This window comes from Melanaphis sacchari, unplaced genomic scaffold (genome assembly GCF_002803265.2).
Source record: "Melanaphis sacchari strain LSU unplaced genomic scaffold, SCAv2.0 Contig54_pilon_pilon, whole genome shotgun sequence".
NCBI classification, from domain to species: Eukaryota; Metazoa; Arthropoda; class Insecta; order Hemiptera; family Aphididae; genus Melanaphis; species Melanaphis sacchari.
In genome coordinates, this window is record NW_020271380.1 from 2,019,639 (window position 1) to 2,037,397 (window position 17,759).

At 24.9% G+C, this 17,759-nt stretch overlaps 1 protein-coding gene across 1 annotated transcript; it reads right to left on the bottom strand.

The window, feature by feature from the left end:
* On the bottom strand, positions 1 to 17,526 carry LOC112599641 (fatty acid synthase-like). Its single transcript, XM_025346628.1, has 33 exons — positions 17,301 to 17,526; positions 16,062 to 16,214; positions 15,808 to 15,978; positions 15,539 to 15,739; positions 14,371 to 14,606; positions 14,016 to 14,249; positions 13,613 to 13,957; positions 13,318 to 13,551; positions 12,832 to 13,251; positions 12,439 to 12,743; positions 12,215 to 12,359; positions 11,513 to 11,623; positions 11,342 to 11,450; positions 10,500 to 10,769; positions 10,100 to 10,267; positions 9,742 to 9,902; positions 9,493 to 9,663; positions 9,192 to 9,419; positions 8,928 to 9,130; positions 8,648 to 8,848; positions 6,902 to 6,974; positions 4,080 to 4,259; positions 3,726 to 3,914; positions 3,438 to 3,630; positions 3,182 to 3,374; positions 2,972 to 3,105; positions 2,779 to 2,890; positions 2,551 to 2,695; positions 1,715 to 2,003; positions 1,120 to 1,400; positions 795 to 1,022; positions 491 to 721; positions 1 to 235 (listed from the first exon to the last, which is right to left on the bottom strand). The coding sequence occupies exons 1-33, from the start codon at positions 17,437 to 17,439 to the stop codon at positions 47 to 49; spliced, it is 6,642 nt and encodes a 2,213-aa protein (XP_025202413.1). The 5' UTR covers positions 17,440 to 17,526; the 3' UTR covers positions 1 to 46.
* Positions 17,527 to 17,759: the final 233 nt, after the last annotated feature.

Below are 17,759 nucleotides of genomic sequence, written 5' to 3' on the forward strand. Positions count from 1 at the left end.
TTTTTTTATTTATATATTAACTCAATGCAAAAATAAGTTAATCCATTTACTTTATATTAATACCAATAGCATTAAGTTCAGCACGTTTGTACAAATTTGTGATTGGAATTTCGTTGGCATCTGGATGATAATGTAATATATTATTATTTATAATTTGAGATAATTTTTTTTCTGATAGCATGTTTTCGTAGTCTTTTTCATCAAAGAAAATTATTTCGGGCATAATAACGCAAAACTAAAAAATAAAAAAAATATGATTTTGAAAAATGATCTAATCAACCTATACTGATAAAATATGCAAGACATCATGATTTGTATTATTTATATTTACAATTTATAAAATAGAGATCAAAATTTATCGTTTTTTTTTTTTTTTATACGTTAAGTTGTAAATTTGAGAAAAAATTTTATAAAGTTTAAACTTTAAAGGTTGTTTATAACAAAGTCGAGTTTGGTTGCTTTAAAACTACATATTATGTACATTACTTACATCTTCTAGTTTATAAACTTTTGATTTTTCAACATTCATAGCCCTATAAATCACCATGATTTTTGCGATTATTCTATTTGTAAGTGGCCTTAAATCAAGTAAAGCGTTCAATCTAGAGCGTATTGCGTTCAATGCCTTTAAAGTTTTATCAGTAGCCAATACGTTGTTTGATAATAACACTTTAGGCAATTCTGTATTCCAACCGTTTTTTGTTGATATTTCTCTGGCCATCTAAAAATGTCCGATAAATAAATATAATATGATATAATAAAAGTTTTTGGTAACAAAAATAAATGTTTATTACCATACTGCTGATTTGGAAATAATTCAATAATAATTTAGCGTTAATATTTCCGTATTGTAGCAAACTCTTTGTCCATTCTTGGATTATATTTGGTATACCTTCCAACAGTGTCAGACTCACTGCAATATTATCTGCTTCCAATAACTGTGCCATTAACATACAAACTGCACCACCCCAAGATACACCGATTAGAGAAACATTACCGCATTTAGTAATCGATTTAAGTTTCTATAAATAATTAGTAATTTATTATTTCATAAATAAATAATCTAATAAGGTTTCAAATATAAAACATTGGTAAAAATAATATTATCATGATATTAACCTGTACTAATATTCTTGCTACGTGCTCTATGGATTCTATAGTTTCAGGCAATCTCGCTTCGAATGCTGGATATATTAAATGTTCATACAATTTTTTCATTCTTTTTGGCAGGAATCCAGTAACAACAAACACAGGTAAACTCACCGATTTATTAAATCGGGGACTCTTAGTAGAAACTTCTATAAATTCAATTTCTTCCGTAACTGTATCTCCAAATGTGATTAATTCATCAATAGATTTAGGCAATTCCGCAATCATTTTTAAATAATATTCTCGACTTGCTATAAAAACGCAAATATTTTGTATAATTAATAAGTTTTTTTTTAGGTTAATTGACAAGTATCGATAATAATTAAAGTTCGGAATAATTATCTAAATAAAAATGTGCTGTTTTGAACAAAAACTATTGCATTTGTAAGTACTCAAGACTCATTAACTCTTAAATATTCAAAAATTAAAAATACTTTTTTTTTATCTAAAAATTATTTAAAAATTACTTTTCTTATAATTTTTGTACTTTTTTATTAATTTATTTTTATTCCGAACTATTAATTTTTCACTATAAACAATGCAATTTATAGACAACAGTTATTACCAATCAATGTTTTGTCATATTCAGTGCATATTATCGTTGATGTAGACATTTTATCTATGTTTATTAATAATTTATCTAATAATGGTACTAGATTAGAAAAATTAGGTTTCGCAGAAATTAAACTCCATGAAAGACAAATGGTATTTGGACAAACGCCGTTAGCTCTTAATTCTGTACAAGTATTTTCTCCACCACTCATAATACAAACAAATAAAGGTTTCAGGTTTTGTAAAGATTGATCGTTTTCAAGTAAATATTGAATGTTACGTATCTTGTCTTCTTCGTCGCTCTATTTTAATAATAATAAAAATATGATAAATAAACAGCTACAAACAATTTTGTGTATTAAAAAGCATAATAATATACTGAAATTAAGTATAGAAAGGAGTATAAATAATTAATATCTTATAGTAAAAAAATTATGTGAACGTATAGAAAGATAGAGTATTTAAATTTTAATATATCATTAGTTGAATCCGATTAAAAATGGTATTACATGTATTTGTAACAACAGTAATTAATATATCAGTAAACTGCGAAATATATCTTTAAGATCTGAATGTATAGTCACTATAAAAACTAAATATGAGTTTAAAAAAATAAGTATTTTAAAATAAAAAACAATTTGTTTTATCAGATATTATTTTTTATATTATTATAGATACAAATGACAACAATATAATTTATATACTCGTATTCTTAATAAAATATATATATATATATATTTAAAAAACAACAATTTCAACTACCATATTGATTAAAATCAATATATAAACATAATTTTAAGTTTCAATTTTATACGAAGAAACATTAATAAAAAAATATAATAGAATTACCATTGTAGCGAAAAAAACCCCTCCGAGAGGATACATTGCTGTTGTTTCATTTAATAACAAAATTAAATCTTCTTTTGAGTTCAAATTTGAATCTGATACTATTTGCACCAAAACGTTTTTATATCGTGATAAAAGTAAATTAAACCTGCATAATTATATTTATCAAGTTAGTAAGCAATACCTTAATTATTTTTCAAACAACAATAATGAAAATGAGTTTAAAAATACCTTCTTGATGCAGTAGTAGACATAGAGTATTTTTTTAATACTACAACGATCTTTCGGGCTCCTCTTATTACTATCCATTCAGCAATATCAATCCAAGTACTATATTTACTTCCTATATAACCAAATAGTTGGATATTTTAGACTAACAATCAAATTATTTACTATCTATATTAAATTGGTAATGATATCTTACCAAAAATTAAATACACCCGGTCAGAATAACATTGATATTTTTCAAATTCTGATCCTTTTAAAGACTTTCCTAATATATTTTCTTCTTCTATAGCTAAGACTACTCGATTATATTCTACTTTTTGAAGTGATAAGCTAGTTTTTAAACACAAAATATAAAAACGATAAATATTTTTTTTTTCATACAATGTAATTTAGATAAATAATATACTGTAATGATTTTATGGCTTGTTCTGTTGTACAAGGACCAGTTAAAACGTTTCTATCAAACGGTTTGACAATACCAAGATCTATTCCTTTTTGTACTTCACCATGAATTTTTAGTTTTATTTCACTAGTTTCTGCCAACATTCTATCTGGACTAACACCATAAAATGTAGTATTTTTTAAAAAAAAAAATAGCCCTAAAACATTAAAACAATATTTAGATAAGTAAGTTGGCCACATGTCAGCAGAAATAATATTACCAAATTTGTCTTTATTCTTCATGTCAGTTTTAGTTAATTGAAAAAATTTTCCACGTTCTGCTATTATTCGAGCCGATTCATGAAAATATTGGCCGTGAAGACAATTTAAAATTACAGATACACCTTTTCCATTGGTAGCTTTTTTAAGTTTTACTTCAATATTATCATAACTAAAGATTCTGGATTCTGATAACTTCAAATCATAATGGATGTTATTAAATTATATATTTAAATATTTTTATTTAAAATAATATTTTATGCATATTTATTAATAGTGAAATTTCTTACCATAGTGAATTTATTCTTAAGTAGCATACTCTGTTCTTTATTTTCAACTGTGACATAAACAGAGAATCCTAACGATAAGGCTACAGCTATAGCTGCTTGCCCAAAAGCATTGAATCCGGCATTTACTAATATTGATTTATCAAACATATTATCACTTGGTAATTTTAAAATAGTCAATATATAATATGCCTATAAAATAATATAGTAATTTAAAATCATACAAAAATTGAGTTAATCAATAACAATAAAATAGTGTAATACCAGATTTAAATTATCAACAATTAAAATAATAACAAAATATCAATAATTATTTATTTATGTTTGTTAAATACTAGTTTTATTTAGAAATATTACCATCGAATAAGAAAGCGGAATAGTAGCTGCGTCTTCTAACGTCAGGTTCGATGGAATTGTCCATGTTAATTGTGGATCCGATGAAATTTTATTGAATGTATTTTTTCTAAATGGAGCAATTCCCATTACTCTTTTACCATTGTCTGTTATACCAGAATATTCTAAATGACCAAGTTCGTTCTAATAAATAAAAATATGGTTAAAGTAGGTATAATATTAGGTAAGTTATAAAGTCAGATAACATTCAGTTTTTAGATTTAAAAATATTATATTTTCATTTATAGAATTTAAAATCCATAATTTATGTATATATGTCTTTAACATGTAATAATACCTATCAAATAACACAATTTATTTTTACTTATCAGTTATTAGATAGATATAATGTAATAAATAATAATTTTATTAAATAGATAATTACACATTCTTATTTATTTGTCTCTCCAACCATTGTAATAAACTTAAAAAAAAAGATAGGCAAGTGGATACCGCTCTACTGTACATTAGGTGTCCAGTGGGTTACTATTATAGGTAAGTATGCTTTAATTAAATTCAATGACATATCGTTGTATACGAAAAACAATTATGAGGAATTATGAGGGAAATGGTCTATCAGCCTAGATCACCAAGTGATATTATTAAAAAGTAATTTATTTTACATTTATTACCATAGTAGATTAATCTAACTTTTTTTCGAAAATATTACTTTTATTATATTATTAGTATTAAATTATCATAATTTTATCATATTTAATTACACCACAATTTATCAACTTAAATAACTAATAATTTAACAAAATATTTCTATAAATATTGTAAACAGAAAAAATATTTTTTTAGTATAAATAGATTATGTCATAAAATAAATCAATAATGTTAATGCGTTTATTAAAATATTGATAATAATAATTTATAACACGTGTGAAAATTTAAAATTTCCACAAATAATGTTTTTAAATCATAATAAATTAATTAACATTGATTTTTATCATTTAAATAAGTAATTTTTTCCAAATTGGAACTTTAAATGTCTATTAAAAATAATTACCTTTTTATGTTTTATAAATTTTATAGTTTCAGCATAAGCTGTTTACAAAGAATCTTGTATTATATTTTTAAAATTTGATATAAAAAGAAAAGTTTTTATGTACTTTAACCTTCAAATGTAAGTGTATACTGTATATACAGTGTGATCACGATTTATGGTAACACTAAATATCTCAGGTGCATGACCTTGTATTGAACTGGGGTTTTCGGGAGGTGATAGGGAGCACTTAAATACATATTTTCAGACCAGTTTCAAATTTTTAGCTTACTCGGTACGCGCATGCGCAATACAACTTACTTTTTTTTAAATGGCAGCCCCAGTTTTTTCTGCAGATTCAGGTAGAGTATTTTTTTTTAAGCATTTTTTGTATCAACAGTTTTTTTCTATTTTCAAAATTGACCATGTTAGAGTAAGTCAAAATTTAGATTTATGCATAATTCGTATTTAATGTATGGTGTGGATTAGTTGGTGGAAAGCTAATAGGACCGTTCTTTTATGATGGTACACTTAATGGCAAACGATACCTTAATTTTTTAACCAATGAACTACCAAGACTGTTGGATGATGTTTCATTAGACACACGAGAACGTATGTTTTTCCAGCAAGATGGAGCACCAGCCCACAATGCAATTATTGTTAGACGACATTTAGATCAAATATTTCCGAATCGCTGGATTGGAACTTTTGGCGTCATTCCTTGGCCTGCACGATCCCCAGATTTAACACCATTGGATTTCTTTTTATGGGGTTATTTGAAGACTGTGGTTTATGCAGATCCACCTGTCAATCTTCAGGACTTAAAAAACAAAATACAAGCAGCATGTGATATTTTAAGTGAAGAACAAATCAAGGCGGCAACTTCGACTGAATTTTTGAGGCGACTTGAATCATGTTTAGAACATAATGGTGAAAATTTTGAACAATTCATAAGATAAATGTATTTAATACATTTTATTTTTTATTTAATATTAATATTAGGTACTATTAAATTGTAATCGTATTATAAGAGTTTACTAAACATATTGTAAAAATAAATTATTATTTGTAAACAGATAAAGTAAATTAAACATTTATTTGGCACTTATTTTATTATTTCCAGTGGTTATAAATAAAAAATTCATTAAATACGAATTATGCATAAATCTAAATTTTGACTTACTCTAACATGGTCAATTTTGAAAATAGAAAAAAACTGTTGATACAAAAAATGCTTAAAAAAAAATACTCTACCTGAATCTGCAGAAAAAACTGGGGCTGCCATTTAAAAAAAAGTAAGTTGTATTGCGCATGCGCGTACCGAGTGAGCTAAAAATTTGAAACTGGTCTGAAAATATGTATTTAAGTGCTCCCTATCACCTCCCGAAAACCCCAGTTCAATACAAGGTCATGCACCTGAGATATTTAGTGTTACCATAAATCGTGATCACACTGTATATAACGTGCCTATGAATTTTAAATATTTTTTTATAGATATAAGAACAGCTTATATAAAATGTTAACCTTGTATTCAATTTTAAGAATTTAGACCTAACTAATATTTTTTTTTGACATTTAAAGAAAAGTAACTAAAAAAAATATTGATTTATACTCAAAATATTTGATGCAATAAAAATTATAATATAAACAATAAAAATTTCGTAAAACTTTTAAAAATATATAGGGTTATTTTTTTTAAAATTAAAAAAAAAAAAAAAAATTATATTTAAAATTTTTAATAGCTAATTCTACAAGTTCATTATAGTTAGACACTTATAATACTTTTATTGTTACTTACATCCATCATACTATTATTTACAGATATATCATGGAAATTAATTCCTAGGTACTTGACTTTCAGGTCATCTAACCTGAAATATAAAAAATACATTTTTTTTTAATTTATATAATATGAAATATTCAAAACTATATGTATTTCAGATAAAAACATAATATGAAAAATATTAATCGAATTTATGTGTGATACGTGTATAATATTTTTAACTTTATATCCTTAATCCCACAGTGGCAGCCATAATATGATACACATGTGTATCATACGGTTCCCGTTGTTTCAAATTAATTAGTGCATTCACTAATTATTGGCGACAATAAGTAAACAATAGTAGCGCATTAGAGTTATTTTATATTTTACAATCATTTTTCTACTATTAATACAAGCTTTTAAACTATGTTAAACCTAGTAACATACTTTATATAAGTTTGTATACAATATTTTGTTTTCAACAACATTGCTGTCTTCGTGTAATCACAGCATAATTACGTAACAGTTTCTTACAAGGCCATCGCCTGGTGATTTCGATAAAAATAATCACTCGTTGCAGATAATCATGTCTATATAGAGAAACAATAACAGCTCAAATGCTTATCAGAAACTCGGCAAAAACAAGCAGACCACTCAGTATAAATACACACGCAAATGATTATACTAACGTCAATGAAACCAAAAACAATAATTCAAATTACAGTTGTATTGTGGTTACAACTTACTAATAAAATATCTCTCTCTTCTTCTTCACAAACATCAACGTCAAGCAATCAGGTTCATTCAAAATCATAAAATAATAAAAAAAAAAAAACCAAACTGTTAAAATCAAAAAATCGATACGAAGTTCTTTATCAAATTAACCAGTCTGTCCCAAACATGTCACTGAACCAACCTTTAGAACAAAATAACGATAGCTCTTACAATGTTAAACAACTTAATTTAGTATTATATAACTTGCGCGTTCACATAATCCTAATAACTGAAACACATTTCACCAAATATTCCAAATTCTCAACATTTTTATATCTGAGAACAAATTTTTAAAAGCAAATTATTCAAACAAGGTTAGATTCTCAATTACACCTTCCAATAACATTTCTTAACAATAATAAACACATTAATATTAGTGACAAATTGCTCATCTATAAATCACTAATCAAATTAGTCTTAATGGATGGTATAAAGCTATGGCCTATGGGGTAATGTAAAAAAAAATATAGATTCTTTATTTTAAATAAAGGAAAAAAAACTTGACAAATCTATCTTTTATTATTATTTTAAGAACTATCATTGTATTTAAATTAAGTTCGACTATTATTTAAAATTATTGACTTTGTTGTTATTTAACAATTATATACAAATATAATACAATATATAATTTAAATGATTTATAATAACTAATAAAATTATTGTCTAATTAATCTAATTATTGTAATATTATTTTGAATAACTTTACAAATATCAAAATTTATAAAATAATTATAAAAGAACTTTTATATTTTTTGTACGCCGATATACGATTTTTTTGTATACTATCAATACTTATTCACACTCTTAATCCAATTAATATTTTACAACATTCTTATTCCGACTAAATAAAAAAAGTTATTATTCTTGCTAGCTAACTAGGCAAACGTTGTATTTCCTGAAAATAACTACTTTTTTTTCTTTACGTTTATAAATTTATAATTACTAAATTCATACGATAAGATTCATATTAATTGATTAAACATGTATATTTAATTGTATGCTTACGTGATATCATTGAGGTAAGTCATAGTCGGAGTATCTGCAGACACGTTAAAACTGGAATAATTTTCAACAAAATTTCGAACAACAGTTCCCCATTTTTTATCTTTATAAATGTTTACAAACAATTGTTTGCATAACTGTTCAAAGTAAAATTGATGATCAATATTGAAATCAGGACATGAATTGTCCAATAAGAAAACAAATCTAAAAAATATAATTTTTTAATAGTATTTTTTTTACATCTCATTTACCTACTTATTTTAATTAATTATTAGATACCTACCTTATCTTATTCGACTTATTTCTATACAACACTTCTTCCACAAATTTTGTTAATGCTCCATATGATGCGACCTTCGTAAAAATGTAAAGATAACTTTTTGTTTTTTTACATTCTGCTAGAGAAAGTTTAATATTCTCATAGTTATTATTTTTAAGATCTGTAATACTTTCTAATTTTAAACTAATTATTTTTATTTCTTCAATCTAAAACAACAACAAAATTCAATTATTTTGAGATTCTACAATAATAATGAATCCAAAAAACCTTTTTAATTAAAACCAAATAGTGTCCATTAAATTGTTGTTGCATAATAACACTCCATTCTTTGGTACTAAACATTGGTTTTTCCGATATCACCAAGAAATGAACTCTTTTAACGTTTTTTGAAAGTAAAATAACGTTCTCCATTTGATCATATGATACTATTATTATATTATGATCATCGTTAATGAATTTTTCTAAATTAGTTTTATCTAAACTTATAATTGTGTGCTACATAATGGAAAAATTTAAAAAAAAAGTTGTTAACATTTTAATAACAAAAATGAAAACATTATTAACTAACTTGAATTCCTATTTGAATATCAAGCATTTGCTTCATTATTATGGCGAACTGATATATTTTTTTATCATTATTACTGTAATAAACTTTGAATTTATTCATGTTGGGATTCGATTGAAATTTCTTACATCCAAATATAACTTGCAAACAGTTATTGATAAAATGCATTTCATTCTAAAGAAAAAATATACATACATACTATACATACCTAAAATAATAATAAAATGTATGAGTGTTAGGTCAATATTATACCTCACAATTTGGATTATCTAATTGCATAAGATATTCTTCTTCTAATCGCAATTCAATTGAATTTACTGTAGTTATTGAAAATGGTTTAGTTTCTGGATGCAAAATATAAATTCCATCGCCGTTTATTTCATTAGTATTAAGATTATAATAAATAGAAATATCTAAAATATGAATAAAATATATTTTAATAACCTAAGTGTAAGTGTATTTATTATATTATTTTTCAATCAAAAAAAATGTACCTTAACTTGAACTTTTGGGAAAAAATATAAACATATTATTACAGGAATTTTAATTAAAAAAAAATACAAATACAAATACCTACATAATCGTATTTATACTCATATTGGATTCATACCTTTTCCAATAGAATCTTCGAATTTAGATGGATCAATATACATTTTACGAATAGTTGATACATCTGCTGGACTGTCATAAGTTTCCATACTTTTATGAACAAGAAATGTGAAAACTCCATTAAAAAATCTCATCCAATCACCATCCCACTTTACATTTCCTCGATATTCTTAGAAAATAAATATAAATATACATTAATTCATTAGATAACACAATTTTTTACTTTAACGTGTTTAGAATTTTATAAATTATATTGTAAGGAATTATAGTTTTACCATAACTTTCTATTTATACAGTTATAGTCGAACTATTAAATCACCATATTATATCAAAAACAAAAAACAGTTTATTGTTTAGCAATTTAAAATGTTATTTAATATTTTGAATACAATTTACTTTACCTTCAAAATATAAATCTATATTAGCCACAGTCTTAAATTGTTCACCGAGTTCGTATCCATTATATTCTAACAATTTGTATAAATCATACTTAGAAATTGAACTATGTGGTACATCAGAAACTGTATCTGGGTATTTCATCTTATGTTTTATTGGAGTCATATCAATAATATCTGGTCGAAATATTTTTCCTGAAACTATGACTTCATTTTCCAAGCATATTTCAAAGTGACCAGTTCCACATTGAATAAATGTATATAATTCTAATTTATCTAAATGTAAATAAAATATTGAACTAAAGTCATTCACGAATAAAATAAACTTTATAAAAAATAGTAATAAAACATGTAATTTCATAATAAGAAAAATCTAAATAATATTTTATTTATGATAGTCATTATTTTATATGTTTAATTATTACATAAATACAATTTTTTTTTTCATCGTTATTTGTTTATACGTTTTTAAAGTCGTATTAAAATTTTCTAAAATAATAACCAAAAATAACGATCAGATAAAGATTTTTTATTGACGTGAACGTGTTCCTTAATAAACAAAATAAAAATATAGATGTGCAGAATTCAATTGTTTTCAATTTGCAAGTAAACCTAAGTAAAACCTATAAAATATGACGTGTTCATTTTTCATAAAAAAAATTATTTTAGTTTTAGTGCTAATTTAAAAGAAATAATCATAAAATTATTTTTTACTTGAAAAATAAGTAAATATTACTTTTTTTTACGTAATTTAATATAAAAAATATTAATTAAATTAATTTAATACCAAATTATAAATAAAATTAATATAATTTATAAGTTTCAATAAATATGTCCAATGTACTAACCATTTATTTTAATTTCAATATTTCTCGAAAAATTTAGGTCCTCAAATGCAATCATCTGATCAAAATGTGGTTCATTTTGTATTGTTATGTATGATTTCCACATATAAAACTAGACATTTAAAATATATTATTATTTATCATTTAATCAAAGTTAAACATCGTGAGACTCACTAGAATAATTGAGCTAGGTAAAATATGTCGCCCTTTGATTTTGTAATCGAATAAAATATGTTCATTATTTAATTGTATTGTAAATATTCTCTCTCCTGAACCTTTTTTAACCTGAAAAAGTAATGAAAATAATTAACAATAAGTAAATATTTTAAAAATATTAAATGATTTGAACTGACGACATTCGATAAATAAAAAAATTAATGCAATAATATTTTTATCAAATATTATGTAAAAAATCTTCACAAATAATTTTTCCAAAATTTTGTATTGATGAAGAAGGGATCTAAAATACCTAGTTTCTATGAATATATTTAAAAATAATGTTCAGGTGATTCGTAACGAATGATATAAAAATAAATTTTATTTTACATGATATAAGAATAGTTGGTAAATATTTTGTTGTATTTTTTTATTTATTTATTATTATCTTAAGCTATCTAGTTTTGTACTTAATTAACACTCATTCATATTTAATGTTTAATTTTATAATTAAGCGTTGATGGTCATTCTCAATTCTCATATTTTATGAATTAATTATTTCTTTTTAATTATAAATTAAAGTATTTAGAATGTATTTCATGATTTTGAAATATCTAAATTTGTATTTTTATTTAAGATTGCAATCGCAATCACATTTGTAATTTATTTATTATAAAATACATATAATACAAACATTTTAGTTTCAAATTTTGTACTTACTGCCTTCACCATGCATTTTGATAGCCAGTCTTCTTTGTGGTCCCAAGGAAATAAAGAGTGTAAAGCTTGAGTTTCTCGGCTAACTGGATAATTTATTGGTGGATAGAATGATTCAATGTTAGGAGTCATACCATTATTATACATCCTAGTAATTTTATAGAGCACATGTTTATAGTATTTTTATCACAAACAGTTATATATAAACTAATGAACTATTAACTTACTTTCCAAAAGCGGCTAATAAGAATTTTACTGAATCTTTTGTACTTTTATGTGTAAGCGGTATATTTGTCACTTTTTCTGATAATGATCGTTTAAGTATGGTTTGTAAAAGCCCATGTGGGGCAATTTCAATAACAATTGCATCCTCGGGTATATGTCGGGAAGCTTCTTCAAATAAAACTTGACCCAGAAGATTGTTCGTATGATACTCGGGTGAACTGTATTTTGCTACTTCGTTTTCCCATTCAGACTCAGGTGCGGAGCTACTCACCCATTTTGATGATCTAGGCTTTGGATTTGGAATAACCTATGGACAAAAATAATTGATAGCAATAGGTTATTTAATGAATATTGATTGATTGATCAAGACTTTAAATACTTCAAATCAAAATTACTTCTTTCAAATACTTAAGTAAAGTCGGTGCAGCTGGTTTTATATATCGGCTGTGGTATGCAATATTAGAAACATTGACTTGCTTAGCAAATACTCCTTCTGATTTCAATTGTTCAACAAAATTCGTAACGCTAACCGTTGGTCCAGACAAAGTACTGCTGTTAGACGAATTGTGACAAGCAACTTCAATATCATGTGGCAGTCTATCTTTAATGTCATTGTACCCTAATCCTATTGCAGCCATCGATCCTTCGATGAGTTCAGTCTCTATAGAAGCTCGACCCCTTGCATATGCAGCAAGTATCATTTGTTCTATAGTGAAACAACCGTCAGCATAAGCACATCCCAATTCTCCGACTGAATGACCAATAATACCATCAGGGATAACGTCAATACTCTTCAACACGTCTGTTAAACCTATCTATTTAAAACATTAATTAAAGAATCATTTTTAATATGCAAACATTTAGGTTGTATTTAAATAAACCTGTATCGCAGCTATACCAACGAATGAGTTAAGTATATTATCGAAAATTTTAGGGTCTTCATTTGTTAATATATCAATAAGGTCAACACCCTTCGGCTTTAATATAGCTTCGCATTTGCGAATTGATTCGGCAAATATAGGAATTTTTAAGAGTTGTTTTCCCATACCATTCCACTGTGATCCCATCCCGGAAAATACAAACCAAATAGGTCGTTTTATCAACGCTGGAAGGTACTATAAATAATAGTTAAAACAAATAAATCAAAATAATAACAATAATTTAGAAGTTACCTACCGATATTTCTTCTTGTGATCCTTCATTTAAGTCTGGGACTATAGTGAAACTTCGGTAGTAATGGGCGTTCAAAGATTTATAAAAAACGCTTTGTAAAAGAGCTACCGACTCTTCATCTATTTTACTATTTTTTATACGGTCTAAAAACTGTATAACATCTTCTTCATTCCGAGCTGATACAAATATAATTCGTGGTAAATCGTCTTCAAACATTTCTCCTTTTTCATAAATTTTTACTTTGCTTTTCTTATTTCGTTTTAAAACTAAATGGCTAAAAGAATTACATAAACCAAATGAACTAACGCCAACTATATCTCCTTTCAATGGAGTTTTTTCAGTGACTACCTAAAAAAATTATTTGATATTAAAATATACAGAAGCACAAATTATATTTTTCACATACTTCTAATCTACCAGACAAAAGAGCGGGGCAATCTTGGTTTGGTTTTGAATAGTTAATATTTGGAGGTATATATCCAGATTCTAAAATAATAAGCGCTTTTGCTAACGACACTAAACTCGAAGAAGCTTCACAATGACCGATATTACTCTTTATGGAACCAACTTTTAATGGTTCTATTCTATTTGGAGTACAAAATACTTCACTTAGAACATTCAGTTCCATTGCATCTATTTTCTATTAAAACAATATATTATGTTAATTATATACGCAATATACATAATTTAACTATAATATTAATTTGTATTTTTGTAAAATATTTAATGTATTTATTAAAATAAAATAAATTTAAACAAACCTTGACACCTAACCCTTCACCTTCTATATATGCAACTTTTGCAGGATCTAAATTAGCTTCTTTATAGGCATTTAATATAACTTCTTTATAAAAGTGGTCAGAATAATGATAAAATAAATCATTTGTTTCTCCAAATATACCAGTTGCACTCAATAAAGATGCGTAACAACGTTTAGCTTCAGTTAATTTCTGCAACAGCACTACTACACATGACTCGGATCTGTTCATTCCATTTGCTATAGTAAATCATTTATTCATTTATTTTTCATTTAAAAAAATAAAAACAAACAAACAAATCAATAATTAATTGTAATATTTGAATATATTAATACTAATATTGCATAGGTGACATTTATTAATATAGTTATAAAAATATTATTAAATTTTTTGTCAATTTTAAAAAATAAGTTACATGCTTAAATAATTTATACACCAAAAGTTAGGACACATTCTTCTTATCAAAAAGTTAGTTTTCTGCCAATGATTTTTAATTCTTTTGAATTTAAAATAATATTTTAAGTTATATTTTGATTATGCAAATAAATAGCTATTTTTTATTTTTTTAAACTGATATTAATAACCATATGAATAATAATATTAAATAATACATTTTAACTTTAGATTTTATTAATTGTAGAATTTCTTAGTTAGTGGTTGATTTCACAATAATTTATATCGTACATTACTCTAAAATATATAATATTTGCATATAGAAATGGAAAGTACTTTAAAATGAATGTAAGAATAACAATTAATCATATTTTTTCTTGCAGTAATTAGTAATTGAATGCAATGTTGAGTTGAACCCTTTAGTCTACTAGCGAATATAATTTAAAAAGAATTTATAACAAAATAATGCGGCAGGTGATCAGTTTTAAGTACCTAGGATGAACATAGTAAAAATACAAATTTCTTGTTTACCCTTCTTGTAAACTAACACAAACTTTAATTTGTTGATCAGTATTTCTTTAAAATATTTATATAAGTTTAAAATTTAGATTTTGGCAAATATTTTAAATATTAAGGATTATAATTTCTTTTAATTTGATTTTTAACATTTATTCGATTAAAAATAATTGTATTTATTATTTTTATGGATAATTTAATATTATATATAAATATGTTTGGTACATATATGTGTAAAAATATATTATTAATGTAAGTATACCATCATCACTATATGATCTAGTTTCATTTGTATTTGTCAATCTCCCTAATCCTTCAACCTGAAGAGATATATTAGCATTTAAGCATAAACTACATGATCCGATTATTGCTGCATTTATCGTTCCATCTTCAATCATTCTTTTTGCTCTCATAAGAGCTTGTGATCCACCAATCCAAGTTGCATCAGTTGTATAACTAGGTCCTATTTGCAACAGTATCGTAAATTATGAACATTGATCTATTAATGTTTTAATAATTGTTGGTGTTTACCATTTAAATTAAGTGTATAAGACACCCGATTTGCTTGCATTGCTCTGTTATGACCTAATAGACCAAGTCCGTATTGCTTTGTATCAATAACTTCAAAAAACTCTGATTCACTAATACAAGAATTCATGAAAACAGCCGTATTTGTACCGGATAAATCAGCTGGATTTATTCCTGAAATACATAACAATTTTCATTACAATAAGCATATTCTATAACTCAATTAAAATAAACTGCCATATATACGATGGCTTTACCAGCATCAACTATTGCTTCTATAGATCTTTCCAAACTAAGCCTAGTCAAAACATCCATACTCTCGGCCATCTTGCTATGTATACCGAAAAATACGTTATCAAATTTTTCAGGAAATCGTATTTTACCAACTCCATATGGTGTTCCTAGTAGACCTAAAAACGCATCAACCATAAAAGATTTATTTTAATTTTGATTCTGGAAAATGATTTAATATATAATATAATTAAATTTGAATTTAAATTTAAAAAAAAAGTTTTATTTTCAATTGTAAATTACATATAGATAATTATTTGATTGTTAAAATTTCAATTATTTAGGCTGGGTGCATGAACAATAATTATTAAACAATTCAAACAATTAATGAATCAATATTAAACTAATGAACCCCTAAACGTGATTTAGTGGCCCATGGTTCATTAAATTTATTAATTTTTCATGTTACCTAACATAAATGACTTCTCCAAAGAAAAAACCTATGAGTACAACATAAAAGTCATAAGTACAGAATAATTGGTTTTAATCAAAAATGACCCTTTACATTATTGAATTTATAATACAATTTCAAATTAACTCATTTATACATTTATAACATAGTTTATAGCTTGTCAATTTAAAAAATTAATTTTTGTCATATGAGTTTAAATTACAGCGATTTTTTAAAGTTTAATGATAATATTATTGTATTTTATGCCATCTGTCACTAATAAGCTATATTATAATTCATAGACTTCTATCAAAATCGTTTTTCCGTCTATCTCAATAATTTATCACTGCTTCTACAATATTAAAACTATTAATACTTTACTATATTTTTCAATGAGTGAACTACACTTGATTATTAAATTAACCTGATTAGGTTTCATAACCAATAGCAATATCAGTTTTGTAATAATATACAATAACTCATGATTTTTTTTTTATAAATAATTTTCTTAGTAAACTTATAATTAAATAAAATATTATTTATATACGGTGTATGTTATACACAACACATATATATTATTATTTTTTTTTTTTATTAATAAAATATAAATACATATAGTTTATTAATAAGTACAAATTTGGATTTGTTTAAGTAGGTAATTATATTTGATGTACAATATGTTAATTCACCATACACATTTAAATTTTCCGTATGGTACCAAATTTAATTAATTGTATACAATTAATACGAGATGATTCGAATAAGTATTTTTTATAATAATTATTATTACTGTTACTCAAAAGGTATGTCTAACCGGGTGTCCATCGCCTGCTATCTGAAGTTACTGCATTCTTTTTTTCAAACAACACATTTTTCAATTCATCCAAATTGTCGGATTCCGGGAAACGGCCTCCAATACCAGATATTACGACTTCGACTTTTGGTTCCGTCATTTTCAAATCACAATTCAATTTTACTATTTGAAAAATTATAAATTCCTAACAACTGGAATTTAAATTTATAGTTTTTATAAATCTGATTAAAATTATTAATACATGGAGCAACGTATTTATTATGTTAAAACAATTATTTATTAATTTATATAGAACTATACGAAATGAATTACGATTTAGAGTTTACCTCGACACAAAGCAATGTCATAAAAAATATTGTTTTGAACCCATTCAATTTTTGGTTAATTAATTATTATTCAAAATTGTACAATAATTGGACATTGTATGCCGTGAAGAATCACAAAGGTTAAAATTTGCAA